This window comes from Lissotriton vulgaris, chromosome 7 (genome assembly GCF_964263255.1).
Source record: "Lissotriton vulgaris chromosome 7, aLisVul1.2, whole genome shotgun sequence".
NCBI lineage: Eukaryota > Metazoa > Chordata > Amphibia > Caudata > Salamandridae > Lissotriton > Lissotriton vulgaris.
Genome location: NC_141695.1, coordinates 1,610,387,719 through 1,610,406,371, shown reverse-complemented (window position 1 = coordinate 1,610,406,371; position 18,653 = coordinate 1,610,387,719). Strand labels below are relative to the sequence as shown.

Genomic DNA, 18,653 nt, shown 5'->3' with positions numbered 1-18,653 from the left:
TGGCATGCTGGTTGCCACCGCCGGCACGTCGGTGTCGATCGTTACACCATCGTGATCACCCCCTTAGTGTTGAAATGTTTACAACACAGCATAGGGTTAAGAACTACATACTTTGAGAGGGCTTGTAAAATGAGGTTTCAGTCTGGCTAGTTCAATCACTGCCAGTACAAGTTACCAAGGAAACCATTTTAAGCACATGTGCTGGGCACTGGTAGAAAAAGAGTTCTCAAGCTACAAGATAGCTTCACTGAAACCAAAAATGTTTGATATGAAACATCTTGTATTAATAAACCCACAATTATTCCAGTGATGAATTTATGTATATATGCACCCACAGGGCACTTTGGAGGTGCCCCCTGAAAACCTACCAACTACTAGTGTGCTGGCTGACTGGTTCTAACCAGCCTGCCACCACAGATGAGTTTCTAACCCCTAGGGGTTACAGCCCACACTCTCAGGAGGTCAGGAACAAAGCCTGCTCTAGCAGAAGTGGTTTAACCCCCTCCAACAGGATGACCCGTAAATTAGCATTTTAAGCAGGGAGCTTTCCAAGAGCATAATGCCTTAGGTATGCAAGTTTGGCTTCACTCAGAGGTGAGGAGATGCCAACCCCCGACTGGGGCCCATTTTGGCACCTGAACTGGCAGCAAAATTAGTAGTCAGAAAGGCATGTTCACCCTCAGGCTAGTGCCACCCCTAAAGAGGGCTACCTGATGTGGACAAAAAAATAAATATCTGTCATCTTGTGACAGAGTTATGCCTACTTCACACAGGAAGCGTTCATATAGGGGGCATAGTGACCCCAGGGGTAAGTAGCCCATTGGCTACTAGCCTACACTCTCCTAAATCTCGTATTTAGGGGAGCCCCTGGCACCAGGAAATCAGATCATACCGACCTGAAAGAATAAGACGGACTCTGAAGAGCCACAAAAGCAAGGATTTAGGAGCAGTAACCGACTTGGCGCCAACCCTGCCAGCCTGTCTGCTGTTTCGGATAATTGCGCCAAAGACGACTCGTCCTGCAGCTGCTGTGCCTCCAAAAGCATGGGAGGACTGCCAGCCTTCACCCAACACTTACGAACTCCTATAGAGTAGTGGAGCTGCTTCTCTACATCCTGTAGGCACCTCAGAAAAACTGCGAGGACTCCGGACCGTCAAAAATATGATACCAGGCACCACTGCACCCGTGCCTCCTAGCCCGAGTCGAAGTGGGCCAATGGTGACAGTGTGGTCCCCAGATCCCCCTGAGACGAGTTCCACCTTGGGTTTGGCAATAGTGACCTCCCCTACTCCACCTTGAGCCTCTTTGTGCAGGCCCCCGCTACAGTGAGTGTCTCCAGTCGTGAAAACCCGACACCTAAGAACACCTCTGCACCCGGCCGTCGCGACCCAAGGAGAAGAGGAACAAAAGGTGTCCCTGAGCATCATGAAACCTGAGCCCCCTTGTTGGTTCAGTCGGACTGGCCCGCTAGCCCCAGCTTGCAGCATCTTTTGACTGGACCGATCCCCAACAACTTAAACAGGGTACCAGACACTGAAAAACACCTCAGCGCCTGGCCATCCTAGTTTGCCAGAGATGACCTGTTGGTGCTGCCTTGGACCCTGCCTCATACTCACCTTAAGTCCCAAAGATTGGTCCAGCATGTCGATGTAAATTACCTGTATGCAGTATATGTCTTTCAACAATAGGATAACATTGCTTCTTCAGAAACTACATTGTTGATTTTTAAAAGCTGTAAATACTCACAGCACAAAAAGCACTTACCTGATTTTGATGAGCTTGGTGCCTAAAGTTACATAAAGATGTGTTATTTTCATAAATTGGTGTGGATCTCCTTATTGAGTCGTGTGTAACATTAATTGACAATGTGTATGGGCTTTCAAGGCCCAGAATGGTAGCGGTCCCAATTACATCAAAAAAAGTATCCGCCCCGATCAGCAAAGGCGGTCGTTACGTTCCAATTCACAGAATCTGCTGTGAGTTCCCCCAATAGTAAAGGCTCATATTGGAGGAAGGGCTTTCTCGGTTGGAGCAACCAGACTATGTACCTCACTTCCGGTAAGACTTCGGCGTATCCCGGATGAAGGGGAGTTCAGGAAAGCTCTAAAAACATGGCTTTTTAGCCAGGACTAGCTAAATTTGTTCAGTTTGGAGACCCGATACCTTATGTTGCTGGATCACTCTAGCGCAGGGACACCTCTGTTTGAGGTAGCTGTTGCGCTTTACAAATGCTGATGTATTGTATTGTATTGTATTGTATGCAGCAGATGCCTAATACTCCTTTTTTGATAAGCCGAAGGCTGCTTGACCACACTACCCAACTAAGAGAGCACCTTCGGATTGCTGATGCAAGCCTGTCCTCTTATAGGCGATACCTGGACTCTTTGCACACTATACCTCTTTTTGGTATACTATATAAAGAGGCAGCTTCCTACAGGGAGGCATTAAGTGGAGTGGAGAGGCATTAGGTGGCATAGCACTGAGTGGAGATACATTAAGAGGAGTGGAGTTGTGTGGCGTTGAGTGATTTGAAGTGGAATAGCATTGAGCGGAGTGGAATGGCATAGAGTTGAGTGGAGTGGCACTGAGCGGATGGAAGTGGAGTGGCTCAGAAAGTTGTCTGAGTTGCCAGTGAATTGCTTGATAGCGTTTCAAAGCCTCTTCGGGCTTGAAAAATCATAACATTTTTGCATGACCTGCAGGTGTTGTTACTTTAATAATCTACTCGACCTAACTAAGTGTACTTGAGCAGTGAACTGGTCTCAAATTGTGCGATTCTAGGCAAATAAATAGTTTGTCTTCTGGAGCCTTCTTCTTCTTAATTATCACATAAGAGAGCACCTTCAAATATGCAAGTTCACTATTTCTGCTGTACAAAAAAACTCTTTATTTAGTAGACTAAATGTTTGCTCCATGTATAACAAGAATCAAATTCATTTAGAGGGTACACATTATTCCTGGCTTGCCTCTTAGATCACTAATAGCATTGTCATCTGGGCAGGAGCAGTAATATTCCCAGTTCATATGTAAAAACTTGATTTTCATAAATATATTACCAAAGTATGATGTGGTAGTGCACTGTCGTTACAGATGATAAACCTAAAATGGTTGGTTTCTGGGATGGCACCAGGAGAGACTTTGTATCGTTTATCATGAACCCCAAATCCTCTTGAAGGTCTATCACTGTGTGCAGTTGTCTCGACAGATGCCAGAGACACTGGGCCATCAGTAGCATGTAGTCCAAGCAAATAATGAGGCGCATCCCCTGCACCCAAAGGTGTTCAAACACTGGTCTGAGGACGTTGGCAAAAACCCCCAGGGCGGAGGACAGCCCAAACGGCAAGCTGGAATACTTAAACGCCTGGTGGAGCCAAAGAAACTGGAGGTATTGCCAGTGAGGTGGAAAGATTGGAAACGACAGACTGGTGTCCTTAAGACCTAGGCGGAACATCCAGTCAAGTGGCCTCAACGCATCCCGCAGAAGGTGAATACCCTCCATTTTGAAATGGCGGTAGAGCAGGCACTCATTGAACTTTAGCAGACTGATGATGGGTCGTCTGCCCCCGTTGCTTTTTTCAACTAGAAAAACATTGTGATAACCCCGTAATGGTGGATGGTCGGTGGATGCAACACGCCCTTTCGCCAAAAGAGAATGGAGTGGTGCACCTATAAGCGAATTCTCCTGAGAGCAAAATGGATCAGTCTTCAGCCAGTGGGCTGAAACAGGGTTCCGTAGATTTCTATCTAGAAGCCATGCACTGTTTGTAAAACCCACAAATCCAATAAAATACCTCTCTATGCGTGGAGAAAGTGCGCCAGTCTGCCCCAGACATGTACAAGAGAAGAAGTACTAACACTCATCGGAATTGGTATTGCTGGACTGTCCCTTGAAGCCTCTGAACTAATGACCCCTGGTGGGGTAGAAATTGGCAAAGAGCTGGTCTTCATAGTAGTCTCACCTGGAGCTTTGACCTCTGGAGAGAATGTGGGGAGAAACACGGCTGGCCTCCTGGAAACCCGCTTGATGCATAACTGGGCATGGGTCCAGAAGATTTGGCATCTTCAGCCATGTCCAGTATTTCTTTTAAGGGACCAATGGCATCCAGGAGTTATCCTGGAACACCATCCAGGATCAATCTATGCCTTTCTTGGCAACTGTAATCAATTTGGCCAGAAAGGTGGCCATCTTGGGGTCAATATCTGTGGTCAAAGCGCCGTCTAAAATTGGACAGGAGCATTCTACCCGCAAGCAACTATGTGCCTCTTTGTCAAGTGGTTTGCAGAGGCGGTTCACCACATAATGTGGTGCTTTTTTCCCAGTGACCCATTCTGAAGACAGGAGGTGGAGGATGTCATCAGGGTCCAGCTTAACAGATCCTGAAGCCGCAGTCCCAGGGTCAGATTTGGGGTGGGGGGGTTAGGATGCCATTGTCCTGAAGTCCCAGTCTCATCATCCGAGTGGGAGTCGACCTCTTAGACACCCAGCTCCTCTTCACCTGTGAGAGGGGGGCGGACTTCGATGGAGGTAGGATCCAGGGTTGCCTTGAGGCTGTGTTTCAGTGGTTCCAACATCACAGCCTCAAGTGCAACTCGGATAAGTCCGAGGTCCTCTTTTTTGGATGCAGTTCGGATCCGGACTGGAAAGTGTGGTGGCCTGAGAACATGTTTCCACCAGCAAGTTCGTCCCAGGTGGCAAAAAACCTTGGGATCAAGATCGACAATGGCCTCACACTACGTTCACAGGTAATCGGGCTCACTGGCACCTGCTTTGGACTGCTCCGGATGTTACGCAAGTTCCTTCCCCTGTTATCGGAGGAACACAGGAAGATCACGGTGCAGGCGTTTATAGGTTCGAGAATTGACTATTCTAACGTCCTTTATCTCGGCCTGCCAGAATACCTGCTCCAACGGTTACAGGTTGTCCAGAACTCGGCAGCACGCGCCATCTATGGACTTTCTCGCCGTGCCAGAGCCTCGGGTCTTCTGGAGGCTCTACACTGGCTTCCTGTCCGGAAGCGGATTATTTTTAGGACCCTCACTCTGGCATACAAAGCCTTGCATTCCTCCGGAGCAAAATACCTTCAGAAAAGGCTAACTTTTTACCACCCTGCCAGGCCGCTTAGATCAGGAGCCTTGTTTCTTGCTACGGTTCCCCGTGTCAAGAGAGCCCGCATCGGAGGCCGTTCTTTTAAACTACTAGCGCCCCAGTTGTGGAATAAACTGCCTGTGTCCCTGCGCAGCTCCCCTAACCTGTTAACTTTTAGGAAGGGGCTCAAAACCTGGCTTTTTACTTCTTAGTTCCTGGCCCTATTAGGTTTTCTCTTGCTCTGTTTCTATTTTTTCTCCTTGTTGTGTTATGAGACTGTGTGCAATTCAAAGCGTCGGGACACTCTTCTGAGTAGCCGTACGCTATACAAAACCCCGAGATAACATAACATAACATAACATTAGAGGTAGGGTGAGGGGAGGTTGAGGGTCAGGCCCCCCCACCCAGTCTGAAGGGGGATGGTCAGGTTTTGCATCATTAAGGTCTGTTTAAGCCTGGCGAAGGCATCATGGTCTACGCTGTACTTGCGGGCGCTTAAGAGGCACTGCATCCGACTCCAGCAGGACTCGGGGTGCAATGGAGGGGTCAGGTGTCTCCTGCGGCGTGTGAGGTCTCTTAGCACTATGCGCTCAATTAATTGTGCCAGGCATTGTTCCATCAGCCCCATGGCCTCCTCAACTGCTTTACAGATGGAAGAGTCACCTGCATCATAATAATCATTTCCCCAAGGGAACTTCCTCCATATGCCAGTTGTTTGAGGCTTCCAAACCCTAGGGGCAATAAAGAGGCAGGGAACCTTTGGCCAAAGGTGTAACACTTTTGAATCAGCTAATCCAGTGCCTCACAGCATTTAGAAACAATGTAGGCAGTCAGAGAACTGCAGATTAGGGACTGGGGACTCCAGTGCAGGTTTTGGGTGGGGCAAAGCCACACAATTATATTGCACAGCCCGGGAACACTCTCCCCTGGTGCCACTAGCTATTGGCAATGATAGAGCCTGAGAGCATGCTCCCAAGTGAGGCCTTGAGGCCACTAAAATACAGACCCCTTGGGGCGCTCTGGGGGAGAAGTAATACAGACTCTTATTGGCATCACAAAATGCTTTGAAATATGGGCAGTATAGACCTCACACACCGTGAGGCTTTACTCTCCAGGCCAAGGGTTGGACAGGTGATCGGCTCTGCAGCGCCCAACTCCAGGCTTACCGAGGAGAAACTGATTGAGTATGCGCTGCAGGTAGAGCGTCGTACATACAACTGCGGCAGCAGGCCGGCTGCAACGTGGCACGGTGCACACTAAGCAAGTGGCCATGAAGGAGCGCGAAATGCATTCCAGCACTGTAAAAACACTAGCCCTACAATGTTATTTGTAAAACATTTGCAGGCAATAAATCCACACTGTACAAAGATCATTAATGCGCGTAGAAAGCAACAAAAAACGTGACTTATCAGTGCTGCAAGCAGCGAAGAAAAAGGAGGTCACAACATAGAAGAAGGACTATATGCAACAGATTCAACATGATTGGACACCCCTTGGGACCTTTATTGTTATTTGATTGGCTGTTGTGTTTGAACCATTCTTAGGGGTTCTTGGGTCTGGTAGGTTTTTTTGCTTTTTATAATGTGGAGATGTTTAAAAAATGGCTGCTGCAATAAAAAGCAACAGAAGTAAAAGCAGAATCCTCGCCTCCAGTCCTTACATAAAATTGTCATATCATCTTACTTGATAATACATGAGGTTCGGTAATCCCTACAAAAAGGCATATCTCAAATTTCTTTATAATCAGCGACTAGTGACACACTCAGCTGCCCATAATTTGAGCAACACCATTAAATTAAAAATAACTTGTGCACCTCTGTACAACTTTGGCAACTCGCTAACCATACTACATAAAACTTGTGTCTTTACGTTGTACTGCTTATACCCTTTAACATTACAGGACTTATACTATGTGTGATTATACCATTCATACTAACACTTATGACAACTTAAATGACACCGGTTATAGTTTATGTAGTTTGGCTAGCGACTTGACAACACTAATTTTAGATTTTTTATCGAGTGAGATGCAGCTACAACTATCACACAAGCCTCACCAATAATTATGGGAATACCACTCTTTTGACTCAGTGGTGCAGTGTAATCGATGAGATTCTGTGTGTGAATCTCAATTTTCCCCAAAAATAAAATTATTTAAAAAAATATTTTTTTTTTAATGAGGATCAGTGTCAGTACTGATTTGGAGGGCATCTCTCTAGAGTGGCATAAATGATGGGTTACATTGCTACCTAGAGCTATTGTTACTGGAGACTATTTGCAAGCATTCATCCAATCACCTTCTGGGTGTTTAGTTGCTAGTAGTATGCCTGGAAACCTGATAATGGCACAGCTTTCCAAGCCTACTACTGCCAATATTTATGAATTCTGAAAAGAAGTTAATTTGCCCCATTCAAGAAGTACTTTTATGAGTGTATAAATAGTATTTTGTCCGAAAACCTTTCACATTATACATTTAACATTCTGCTACAGAAAATGAAAAAGGTACAAACTCTTAGTAAAATGAGAACACGAAAAACAGACATAGCAAACCGGATTCAAGCCCCCCCCTCCCCCCCCCCCCCCCCCAGACACAACTAACAAGCCAAGAATACATTTGGGGGTGTCACATCCAAACACCCCCTCCCCAAAGCTACATCCCTGATGGTCTCACTTGGGCGTGGCAGTTCTTGATGGGAACTTATGACTATGGTTATGTACAACACAATAGCCTGGAGTCCCTACCCTTTGATCACTTATTTTAAATCTGGTTTCACCACATGCACAATTCTTCAGCTCTAGGAGAAGCCTCAATTGTAGAGTTGCCAAATTGGTGCATGTCGGAAGGGTTCCATGTTTCCAATTCTTGACTTTCAAAAATAGTTTTTTCAAACGACTGAAGGCCCCATGTATTAACCCACGTTTCAAATAGAGGTGGGCGCGCCAGCAAATTAATGTTGTGAGTCGAGCCATGGATCTGGGTTGGCTCTAAGAGTCCATGCAATTTCCAAGCCAGGAAAATGTTGGGCATGTATAGTGTTATAGACAAGCAATTATAAAAAGTGATGGCTTGCCACCCCCCATGACAATGTCATCAGTGAACTAAGAGGCAAGACAGTAGTCATGCTAACCCTAAGAGTGGCCCAAATGTTATTATAGATGGAGCAACGTTATAGTCTATAAAATCAAACTTAAGAGGCGCTTGTACAGGTTACATCTGGAGCTCAAGTAATTAAAAGTGCTCTCATATGTGATAATAAAAATGGAGGCTCTGGGGATTAAAATGCTTGCCTAGAATCATTATTTTGAACAAGAAGGGAGTCTGTATTAATTACACGATATCTGGTTTCACATTTGGAAAATCAGCCACTATATCTCACTCTCTCTCCTGTTTTACATCAAAGATCAGTTTTGACTTTTACTCTTTATGCACACCGAGAAAAAACCGACATGGCAGGCCCAACTCAGGGCCACCACAACCACCCGCCAAGAATGAATTTACTTGGAGGCGTCACACTCCAAACATTCCCCCATGAACCAACTGCCTTGAACACTGTGCCAAGAGCCAAACTATGGGCCAAAATGAAAGCTTGGGGTGCCCCCCCCCCCTAACCTATTGGGAGCAATCATCAACTTATATTTGCATACCTGGGTCCAAATAAAACAAGCATTGGCATAGCCAATAGGTCTCGCCTTTGGGACCTTATAAGTGTTTAGCCAGAGACAACATATGTATGATCTGAAACAATCATTTTAGCCTAGACATTGCTCAGTAAAGATGGACGCCAAACTTGTTTCTCTCTGGTTTATGTCAATTGGGCATCAAGGGTGGGTGGTGGTGGTAGGAGTTTGAAATGTTAGAGCAAGTGCAGAGGGGCACACACACAGCCAGGGCGTCTAGTTAAAGCACAGCCAAGAAGAGCCATCACTAGCAATATAAATCTGAAAGGAACATTAAATTGTTTGACTTACATCACGCATGTTTGCTTCTCCAAAGCTCGCCAGCCTAAGTACATTCTATTCAAGTATAAGACTTCAAATAATTTGCACTATGTGATATTGAATATAACCAAACAGATTACATACTCTAAGGTGCGTGGGGTCATCCAGATTCATTTATATGTCTATCACATTTAATGCAACAAAACTGAATAGAAGAATAGCAATGAATAGATCCTGAACATTAATTTATTTGTATGTCATAGTATACATAATTTAAAAGCAGTGACCCTGTGCGAGGGACCTTCTGACCACGGTTAATACAAAGAACATTTGAGCGTACACCATTATGCCTTGCGTAATCTCGTGGTTCATCTGATGGGAATAGCCCTAAAACTGTAACCTTGCAGTGTAAGCATGCACTCTGCAGCGCTCTGAGATGAACTCAATGTGGAATGCTGCGCTATAAAAAGAACCACTGATACTCAGACTAACCCCAGAGTAGCATGTGAATCTATATAAAAATATGAATACCTGCAGTACTGCATAACTGTCTGGCCTTGTCACAACACCTCTCCTGGTGCAAGCTGTGCAGCTGTTCCGCCGGTTGACGCCTGACCTAGCCTTGCGGAGACCGCAGGCTCGCAGTTTTATGAAGCAAAGTAATGAATCTCCAAACTTGTGGTTTGCTCGCCATGCATGTGGGTTCGATTGACTCCAGAGTTTGCTTGTTTAACCCCTTTGCTGTTTAGTTGCTGGGCCTGAAATGCTTTCCACCACGGTTTAAAGTGAATTTGGTCAGATGCAAACCAGCTGCAGAGCTGCAGACACTTCGGGGTGGGGGGGCTCTGCAGAGAGCCAGGGCGGCCTCGTACTGCTTGACACAGAAGTGTGAAGCCATACGGTAAACTCAATGGCCTCGACAAGAGCCACAACAAGCTCTAACACGCCGAAATGTTTACATACTGATACTTCAGTGCCTCAAATATCGTTCACATTCACGAGGCGCTACTAATAGCAGAAATGCCTGCTGCCACTCACAGGTAAGCTACAGTTGTCAACACCCTTCTGAACTGCAGCCCCCTGGTAAAGTGTGCGTGTATTCTCATTGGTTACTGCATGTAGATTGCTAAAACGGCGCATACACTGAAAGAGAGCCGATAAAAAGTGTGCAACTTTTTGTTCAGCTCACTGATATTTGTAATTTTAAAAGGCTGACGTCATGCGCCCAGACGCATTGTACTAAATTGCATTTTGCACTAAGTAAAAGGGAAAACACAGTGCCACGCACGGAACCCCTAATAAAAACAAAGTAAACAAGATCAGGATACTGGAGGAATGCAGCTGGTGCAATGTGCGTCGCTGCTTGCTCCCGAGACCCATAGGCCATGGGAGTAAAAGTTTAGAGGGAATGCGGGACATGCACCCGTCTTTGGCCATTTGCGGGCTTTCATTATTGAAAGACACACGAAAAGGCCAATGGAATGTGTGGGAGGAGGCCGACCCACATTGAGAAGTCTCTTGGAAGTATGAAGTGATTCCACGAATCTCTCTCCTTGAGCAGCACCTAACAAAGAAAATTCTTACAACAAATGGGCTAAAGCAAGGATGCTTGTTGGCTTCAAGCCTTTTAAACATTTATACTACCGACCTAGAGAGCAACCTTTGTATAATCCAGGGTGACCCACAGAAACTGGTAAAAACATCTCTAGCAAGCCTGCAATATGCGGATGATATTGTGCTTCTTTCTCAAACTCCTCTTGGCTTGCAACGGCTGATCTCACAACTTGTGCTGTATATCTCAAACGCACATTTAACAATAAACCTCAAAAAATCCAACATCCTATGCTTTTGCATCACTCGTAAAAAACGATCAAAATTTGTTTGGAGGATACATTTGTGTACCTTAAAACATGTGGATGAATATAAATACTTGGGTGTCCTACTAGATTGCCAGTTAAACTACAAACATCACTTAGATCTTGGTAAATCTAAATTAAAACACCTACAGTTTGCTTTCAAAATCATACAGAAAAAACCTACGTGGAAGCTCAACCAGTCACCTACTAAAGGTGGTAGCAGCAAAATGTCTGCCCTCTATTACATATGGCTTGGAAATGATGGACACCAAGGACTCTAAAATACGAAATCTCGACCAATCAAATTTGTTAAAAAAAAAATTCTTAATTCCGCCATATTTCACAAGCGCAAATATGTCTGGAATACGGCCTAACAAACCAGATACAGGCCAGAAAAGGTGTTCTGGCCAAATGTTACTGGCGAATGAGGGCAGCAGAAGACAACATTCTAGCCCAGAGGTCTTCAATCTGTGGGGCGCGACCCCCAGGGGGGTCGTGGAGTCCTGGGAAGGGGGTCCCAGATTCTGTTAGAGCGTGCAGTTCCTTTGCCTTAGTGGCGTCGGGCTAATTGAGGGTGCTCACTGTGGAGGCCTAATTCACACCGAGGTGTGAAAAAACATCCATGCCTCATTAACAAGTAATGTGAAGTACTTGGGCTTGGGCTTTGGTGTGTCTCTGAAGCTGTTTCAGCCAGCCTCACATACACAAGGGGGAGGCGAGGTGGGGTGGCTGGGGGAGTCACACAATTTGCATATTGGCCCCAGATAGACAGAATGACGCAGGGCGGCATCTTTGTTTTTCTTTTCAGCTGCCGCCATATGCAGACTTTCTGTGCCGTCTGACCCGGCCCTTAGAGTGTTGAAGGGGGAGGGGGGTCATGGTCGAGGGTGTTGGTATGCCTTCCTAAACCACCACAGATTACTTACCTCCGATTGCTGTAAAAAAAAAAAAAAAACGCTTCGCAGCTCTTGCCTTCCATCCCATAAGTTTCAGGAACAGGGGCACAATGTGCATTCTACCGATCCCGGGCTTTTTACGGTAAGCAGAACGCTTCTTGTGACGTGTACTGTTGAACACGGGAGACAACCCAACCCTGCGACAGGATGTTACCAGCCAGCAGCAACAATTTGGTAGGGAGGAGTGATAAATGTGCAGCTGGCAGATCCCAGCTAAGTTTTTCAGAGATCGAAAAACTCCTGTCATTAATTTAGGTAATGCATATTCATTGCAAAACTGAAATACCAAACTTGTGTAACATTTTCTTTACAACAAAATTAATTTCTAATTTACAGAGCAAAAAGGTATATACAGGCTGACACTGAGATAAGACAGCTGTTTTTTGGTATAGATGACATCTGAATTGTATTAAATCTGAAAGGAGTGGACGGATGAAGGGTGGATGGATGAAGGATGGATGTATGGATGAAAGAGTGGACGGATGAAGGATGGATGGAAGGAAGGATGAAAGGGTGGATGGATGTATAAAAGGTTGCATGAATGATGCATGGATGGATGTGTGAAAAGGTGGGGAGATGAATGATAGGTGGGTGGATGGATGAAAGGGTGGGTGGATGAAGGATGGATGTATGGATGAAAGGGTGGATGGATGTATGGATGGAAGGATGAAAGGGTGGATGGATGAAGGATGGATGTATGCATGGAAGGATGAAAGGGTGGATGGATGAAGGGTGGATGTGTGAAAAGGTGGGTGGATGAATGGAAGGGTGGATGGATGTATGGATGGAAGGATGAAAGGGTGGACGGAGGATGGATGGATAGAAGGATGAAAGGGTGGATGGATGAAGGATGGATGCATGGATGGATGGATAAACGGTTGCATGGATGAATGATGCATGGATGGATGTGTGGAAAGGTGGGGGATGAATGGTGGGTGGATGGATAAAAGGGTGGATGGATGAATGATGGATGTATGGATGGAAGGATGAAAGGGTTAATGAATGAAGGATGGATGGATGAAAGGGTGGATGGATGAAGTATAGATGTATGGATAAAAGGTTGCATGGATGAATGATGGATGGATGTGTGGAATGGTGGGGGATGAATGATGGGTGGATGGATGGATGAAAGGGTGGGTGGATGAAGAATGGATGTATGGATGGATAAAAGGTTGCATGAATGATGCATGGATGGATGTGTGAAAAGGTGGGGAGATGAATGATAGGTGGATGGATGGATGAAAGGGTGGGTGGATGAAGGATGGATGTATGGATGAAAGGGTGGATGGAAGGATGAAAGGGTGGACGGATGAAGGCTGGATGTATGGATGGAAGGATGAAAGGGCGGATGGATGGATGAAAGGGTGGATGGATGTATGGATGGATAAAAGGTTGCATGGATGAATGATGGATGGATGTGTGGAAAGGTGGGGGATGAATGATGGGTGGATGGATGGATGAAAGGGTGGGTGGATGAACTATGGATGTATGGATGAAAGGGTGGATGGATGAAGTATGGATGGAAGGATGAAAGGGTAGATGGATGAAGGATAGATGGATGGATGTGTGAAAGTGTGGGTGGATGAATGATGATGGATGGATGTGATGGGGTCTAACAGGTGCATTTATGGTTGTCAAAAGTTGATGATGAGGAGTACCAGTTTCTAGAATTTTTTTTCGAAAGGGGGTCCTTACGCCTAAAAAAGGTTTTACAAGGGGGTCTCGGCATCAACAAGTTTGAAGACCTCTGCTCTAGCCTATCACTGTTGGGAGGAGGTGGTAAAACAGGCTAGGCAGATCAATTCTACATGTAAGACTCTTAGGCAAGCGCTTCTATCGCTATAGCTTGGCATTCACCAATGTCATACCTCGCTTTTAAACAAATTACAAACAAAGCTATTAAACAAATATCATTGCAAACTGATAAAGCATTAGTGGCTGGCAAAAGTCACGCCTGGATGGTGATGCCAACGTACAAACACTTGAAACAACAACCCTATCTACAAGAATGCTTCAGAGATCACTATAAGAGGAAACTATGTTTACTGAGATTGGGGTTGCTTTCGATGAAAGACCTCATCCCAAAATGGTACAGACTTGGCCATCTTTGGATTGTCGCCTTTGAGACAAAGGAGAAGAGTCGCTATTACATCTATTATGTATCTACCCGGCCATAAACAATTTAAGAAAGATCCTTCTGAGGCCAATGCTAAGAGAAATTACAAGTCTGGGATAAAATGCCTCAGTAGCTCTTCGATCCAACTTTCCTGCAAAGAGCTCGAAAAGAAGGCTGCAGCAAAACAGGAACTGTGAAATCTGGACATATTGCAGCCCAACCCAGATCTTTCGTAATGCTCTTTGCAGCTTCCTCTCCTCCCTTTACCCTTTTATTCTATATCACTTTAAGCACTTTATTTAAGACAGGGGGGACAGACACGCTTACTGAAGCAAAAGCTCTAAATGTGTGCTGATTCCTTGTTATAACTGTCGCTTGTTAGCTCCAATGTTATGTGAGGGCTATCTTCCCCTTTTTAAAACGGTTTTTTCTGGTTTTATTTAGCATGTACACCTGCATAATGTTGCCCAGCACACGGGCATGTCTCGCCTTTTTAAATTGCTTTTCCTGTTTTTACTCATCACGTACATTGTGCAATGTTGCCCAGCACATGGGGGCATGTTTCACTTTATATGACATTGTTTACCACATGGTGGTATGTTCCACCATTTTATGATTTTAACAAATCAAATAAAAGTATTTTTCTATGCCTTGACCACTGTGTCTGGTCTGGTGGCTCAGTAGACTAATGTGGCCACTGTAGGAGTGTGTTTGACCGCAAGGTCACAGATTCAAATCCCAGCAGGTCCACTCAGCCTTCCATCCATCTGAGGTTGATAAAATGAGTACCATTGAGTTGGGCAACAATAAAACAACTGTTATTCAGCACATTGATACCCTTGGGTGATACGTAAGCTTTACAAGTACAGGTTATTTTTAACCCCTTCTCTGCGGGGCGTTTTCACCTGCTTTGCAGAGGGGACGGGGGCGCGTGTGGCACCGCTGTGCTTGTGACGACCTCGGTTCGGCATGAGGAACAGTGGAGCTGCACTCATGACGAGCGGAGTTCGTCACGACCACACCCGTTTTGGAACGTTCAGCACAGCGGGAAAATTATCCCCGCGTGTTAACGTTCCAACGGTCACGACGAGCTCAGCTCATCATGAGTGCAGCTCAACCGTGCATCATGAGCACGCAACGGGTTAAGCCAATCTGTTTATTTTGGGTGTGCATGCTGTTGCATTGACATCAGCAATGTCATTATGGTCTGGTTGGACAGTGGAGCTGTTGCTAATTATGTGAGAATCACTAGGAGAGGGGCTTTGGCTCCACCCACATGTTGGGAGCAAGAACATGTTATGATTGGGCAAAAGTTGTATGCTTCTACAAAAGAGTGCTTGTCCCCCACACAATTGGGCAAAAGTTGTGTACTTCTACAAAACAGTGCTTGTCCCTCACACAGCACGAATCATTTTTTTTTAGTTCAGCTGCCTGGGCTTGAACCAATGTACTACTAATAAAGTGTTATAAAACTAGGTTGTATACGGCGTTTATCTCAGGCAGCAGACCAAAATGGGAGGGAAATCACTAGCTTACGTTGATTTTTATACCTGGCATGGCAGTGCATTCATAAGAAAGCCCTATTGCATTGCCATTTGCTACAACAGGTTGCCCCTTGTGTGTATGCATAGAGGTAGATACATATAGACAAAGACACAGACGTGTCTGGGTCCTACTGCTGAACCCTTTTCACTTTATTCAAGCACATGTTTTTCGGCTGCAAGGCACTATGCGTAAATGTGAAATTTGGTCCGGCTGTTTCAGCGAGTCATTAATTATTAGTTCTCAATTTTTCTTAGTCTAAGATGCCTTTTTTGCATATTACAATATCAAGCCAACATAATTTATTATTTATCTCAAGTGTTCCCAGAAAAATATACATGGGTTATGCATCACTTATGATCCTGTGAACAAATGCAACTTTCGCCTTTTTGAGGAGCCCGTCGAACGAGAGCCAACCAAAACGGGCTTATTAACACGTCGTTTACCCAAAAAAAACACGTCCAAATACCAAGATAATATTTTTAAATGCTTCACAGCTGCATTTACGTTTACGCGCTTTGCTCATGTGTTATTTGTCTAAAGGTTCATTAAAACGACCATGAACGATGGCCACGTCCACCACATCCGTCACTCAAAATGAGGTGGCCGCCATTAATAAACGGCATTCGTTTTGTTCCGGAACCTTCAAAACCTAAATGTCCCAAAAAATCACGAGCTGTCAACTGTCAGTAAAATGATGATCTCGCGCCCGGTTTGCTTCATATTGCCGCCGCGCGTGCCTTCTACGGGCGAGCAAGGCACCACGTTCCGCTGGCAGTCATAGCGTCAACGACAGTCTGAGCAGCTCCTACACCATCGTGTAGCCCTAAGGTAGATTTCTTGTGGTTGAGTGTATACGCAGGCGCACTCCCCGCCCCGCACGCGCTCGCCATTGCCGCTCGTGCCATATCCCTCCCCCTGCGCGCGCGCCCGGCCCGCTGGGCTGACTGAGTGAGCCAACAAAAGGCAGCAGGGCGACGAGTATCAGAAGGAGAACGGGAGCCGTGGGGGACGGACGTGAGCTCGGCAGTCTCCGGTCGTATTCTTCCCTCCGGACGACGGTGGCCCGTAGGCCGCTAAAGACGGCTTCTACGCATCCTTTTTCCTTCAGTTGACCGCGAATTCAATTTTATTTACTTTTTATTTCTTTGTTCTTTTGGCAGTGCGCGTGCCCGCGTCTCCCGCCCACAACAAGAAGGGGAAGCAGCAAAATGGCGGGCGCCGGCGACTGTTCCGTTTTCTGGTGGATTTTCTGTTAAATAAGACAAAGTTCTTATTGCCGGTAGCAGATTCGGAAGCCTGAGGGATTCCGCTATAAGGCGGTCATATCGACAGTTCGCGGAGTGGCCGCTAGCCTTACCTGGGGCTGGATTAGCGGGGACTCGGGAATAGGCTCCACTCTGCGTACTGCTGTCCCGCCTCCGCCTCTCCCTCCCCACCGCCGCCGCCATCTTGTATTCCGGACCCGGCCCTGCCAAGTGCGCACGCGCAGCCCTGAGCAACGATCTGTCAGGCGATGTACGCCATATTGGGAGTGGCGCATGCGAAGAGTTGTTTCCTGATGCGGACGTTGGTCCATATCGCTGCTAGTTTCAGACAATACTGTTCCGACATACCCCGAGGATGAATCGGTAAAAGTGGCGTAAAACAATAAGGCTCGTGTTTACCGATAATCGAAGGAAAGTAGATCTAGCAAATTCTGAAAAACGTCAGCTCTATCAAATTGGAATGGGTAGAGAACCTTTCATGCTCGACCGTGTAAAGTTAAGCCCACTTATGATTTTGCTTTCTGGAGGGCGAAATAATATATCGGAATTAAAGGTCAGGGCGGGGCTTTTTCGCCTCAGTGACGGGGGCGTTGGATTTTATCGATATCAAGAAATTTACTGTGAAAACTGGGGGGCGTCCTTTTATTCATTTGTGAATAGCAGAACATTTTATTGCTGTTCAAATGAGTGGTGTGTGTGTTTTTTTTTGTACACTTCGTCTTCATGGAGCGTATTGCTAATTATTTGGCAGGTACCAGTTTGCTGATTTTGCAACGAGTCTGTAATGGCAGAACCACATCCGATAGAGAAAGTTAACATTCTTGGAATGGTCCGTCTTGCACTAGTCTGATTGGTTACTTTTTGGTAGGTGTGGCCTTTTAGGTAGGTGTGGCCCTATGTAATTAACATGTTAGTCCACAGTTATCACAGCGCATTTCTATTATCGTAGCCCTTCCACCCTGTGACATGGCAGTTGCTCCCCCTTTGATAGTAGACTGAGGTTATTTAACATGCGCCGAGTGAAATTGTAGGATTATTCACTCTGAAGAGCTTGTGGCAGTTGTCAAGTCAAGTCATAGAATTTGTATAGCGCACTACATACCCAGAGGGTTTCAAGGCGCTTAGGAAGGGGAGGAGGATTACTTGTCAAATATCCACGTTTTAAGTTGCTTTCTGAATGGTAGGTGGTTCTGGGTAAGGCGAAGGTAAGCGGGGAGTGAGTTCCATGTTTTAGCAGCCAGGTATGAAAAGGATCTGCCTCCCATGGTGGTCTTGTTGATGCGAGGTACAGTGGCGAGGGCTTGGCTGGAAGAACGTAGTTGGCGGGAGGGGGTGTAAAAGGACAGTCGTGAGTTGAGGCATTCTGGACCGATGTCGTAGAGTGATTTGTGTGCGTGGGTAAGCAGTCGGAAAGTGATCCTCTTATTGACGGGTAGCCAGTGGAGGTCTTTAAGGTGACCAGAGATGTGTTCGTTGCGTGGGATGTCTAATATGAGTCTGGCTGAGGCGTTTTGGATTCGTTGGAGTTTCTTCTGGAGTTTTGCGGTAGTACCTTCGTAGAGGGTGTTTCCGTAGTCCAGTCGGCTCGTGATCAGAGCGTGGGTGACTGTTTTTCTTGTGTCGGAGGGGATCCAGCGAAATGTTTTTCTGAGCATGCGAAGAATGTTGAAGCAGGAAGAGGATACGGCGCTGACTTGTCTGTTCATTGAGAGTGAAGAATCCAGGATGACGCCTAGGTTCCGTGCGTGGTCTGTCGGGATGGGTGCTTTTCCGAGGGCTTCCGGCCACCAGGAGTCGTCCCATGCAGAGGGGGATGTACCTAAGATGAGGACTTCTGTTTTGTCTGAGTTCAGTTTCAGACGGCTTTGTTTCATCCATTCGGCAACTTC

General features: G+C 46.0%; 1 protein-coding gene across 1 annotated transcript in view; it reads right to left on the bottom strand.

The window, feature by feature from the left end:
• The window catches only part of PCIF1 (phosphorylated CTD interacting factor 1), a 140,616-nt gene extending 123,577 nt beyond the window's left edge, over positions 1-17,039 (bottom strand). The window contains exon 1 of the mRNA XM_086932538.1: positions 16,857-17,039. Coding sequence (XP_086788664.1) covers positions 16,857-17,039 — 183 coding nt within the window. The remainder of the gene's footprint in view (positions 1-16,856) is intronic.
• Positions 17,040-18,653: the final 1,614 nt, after the last annotated feature.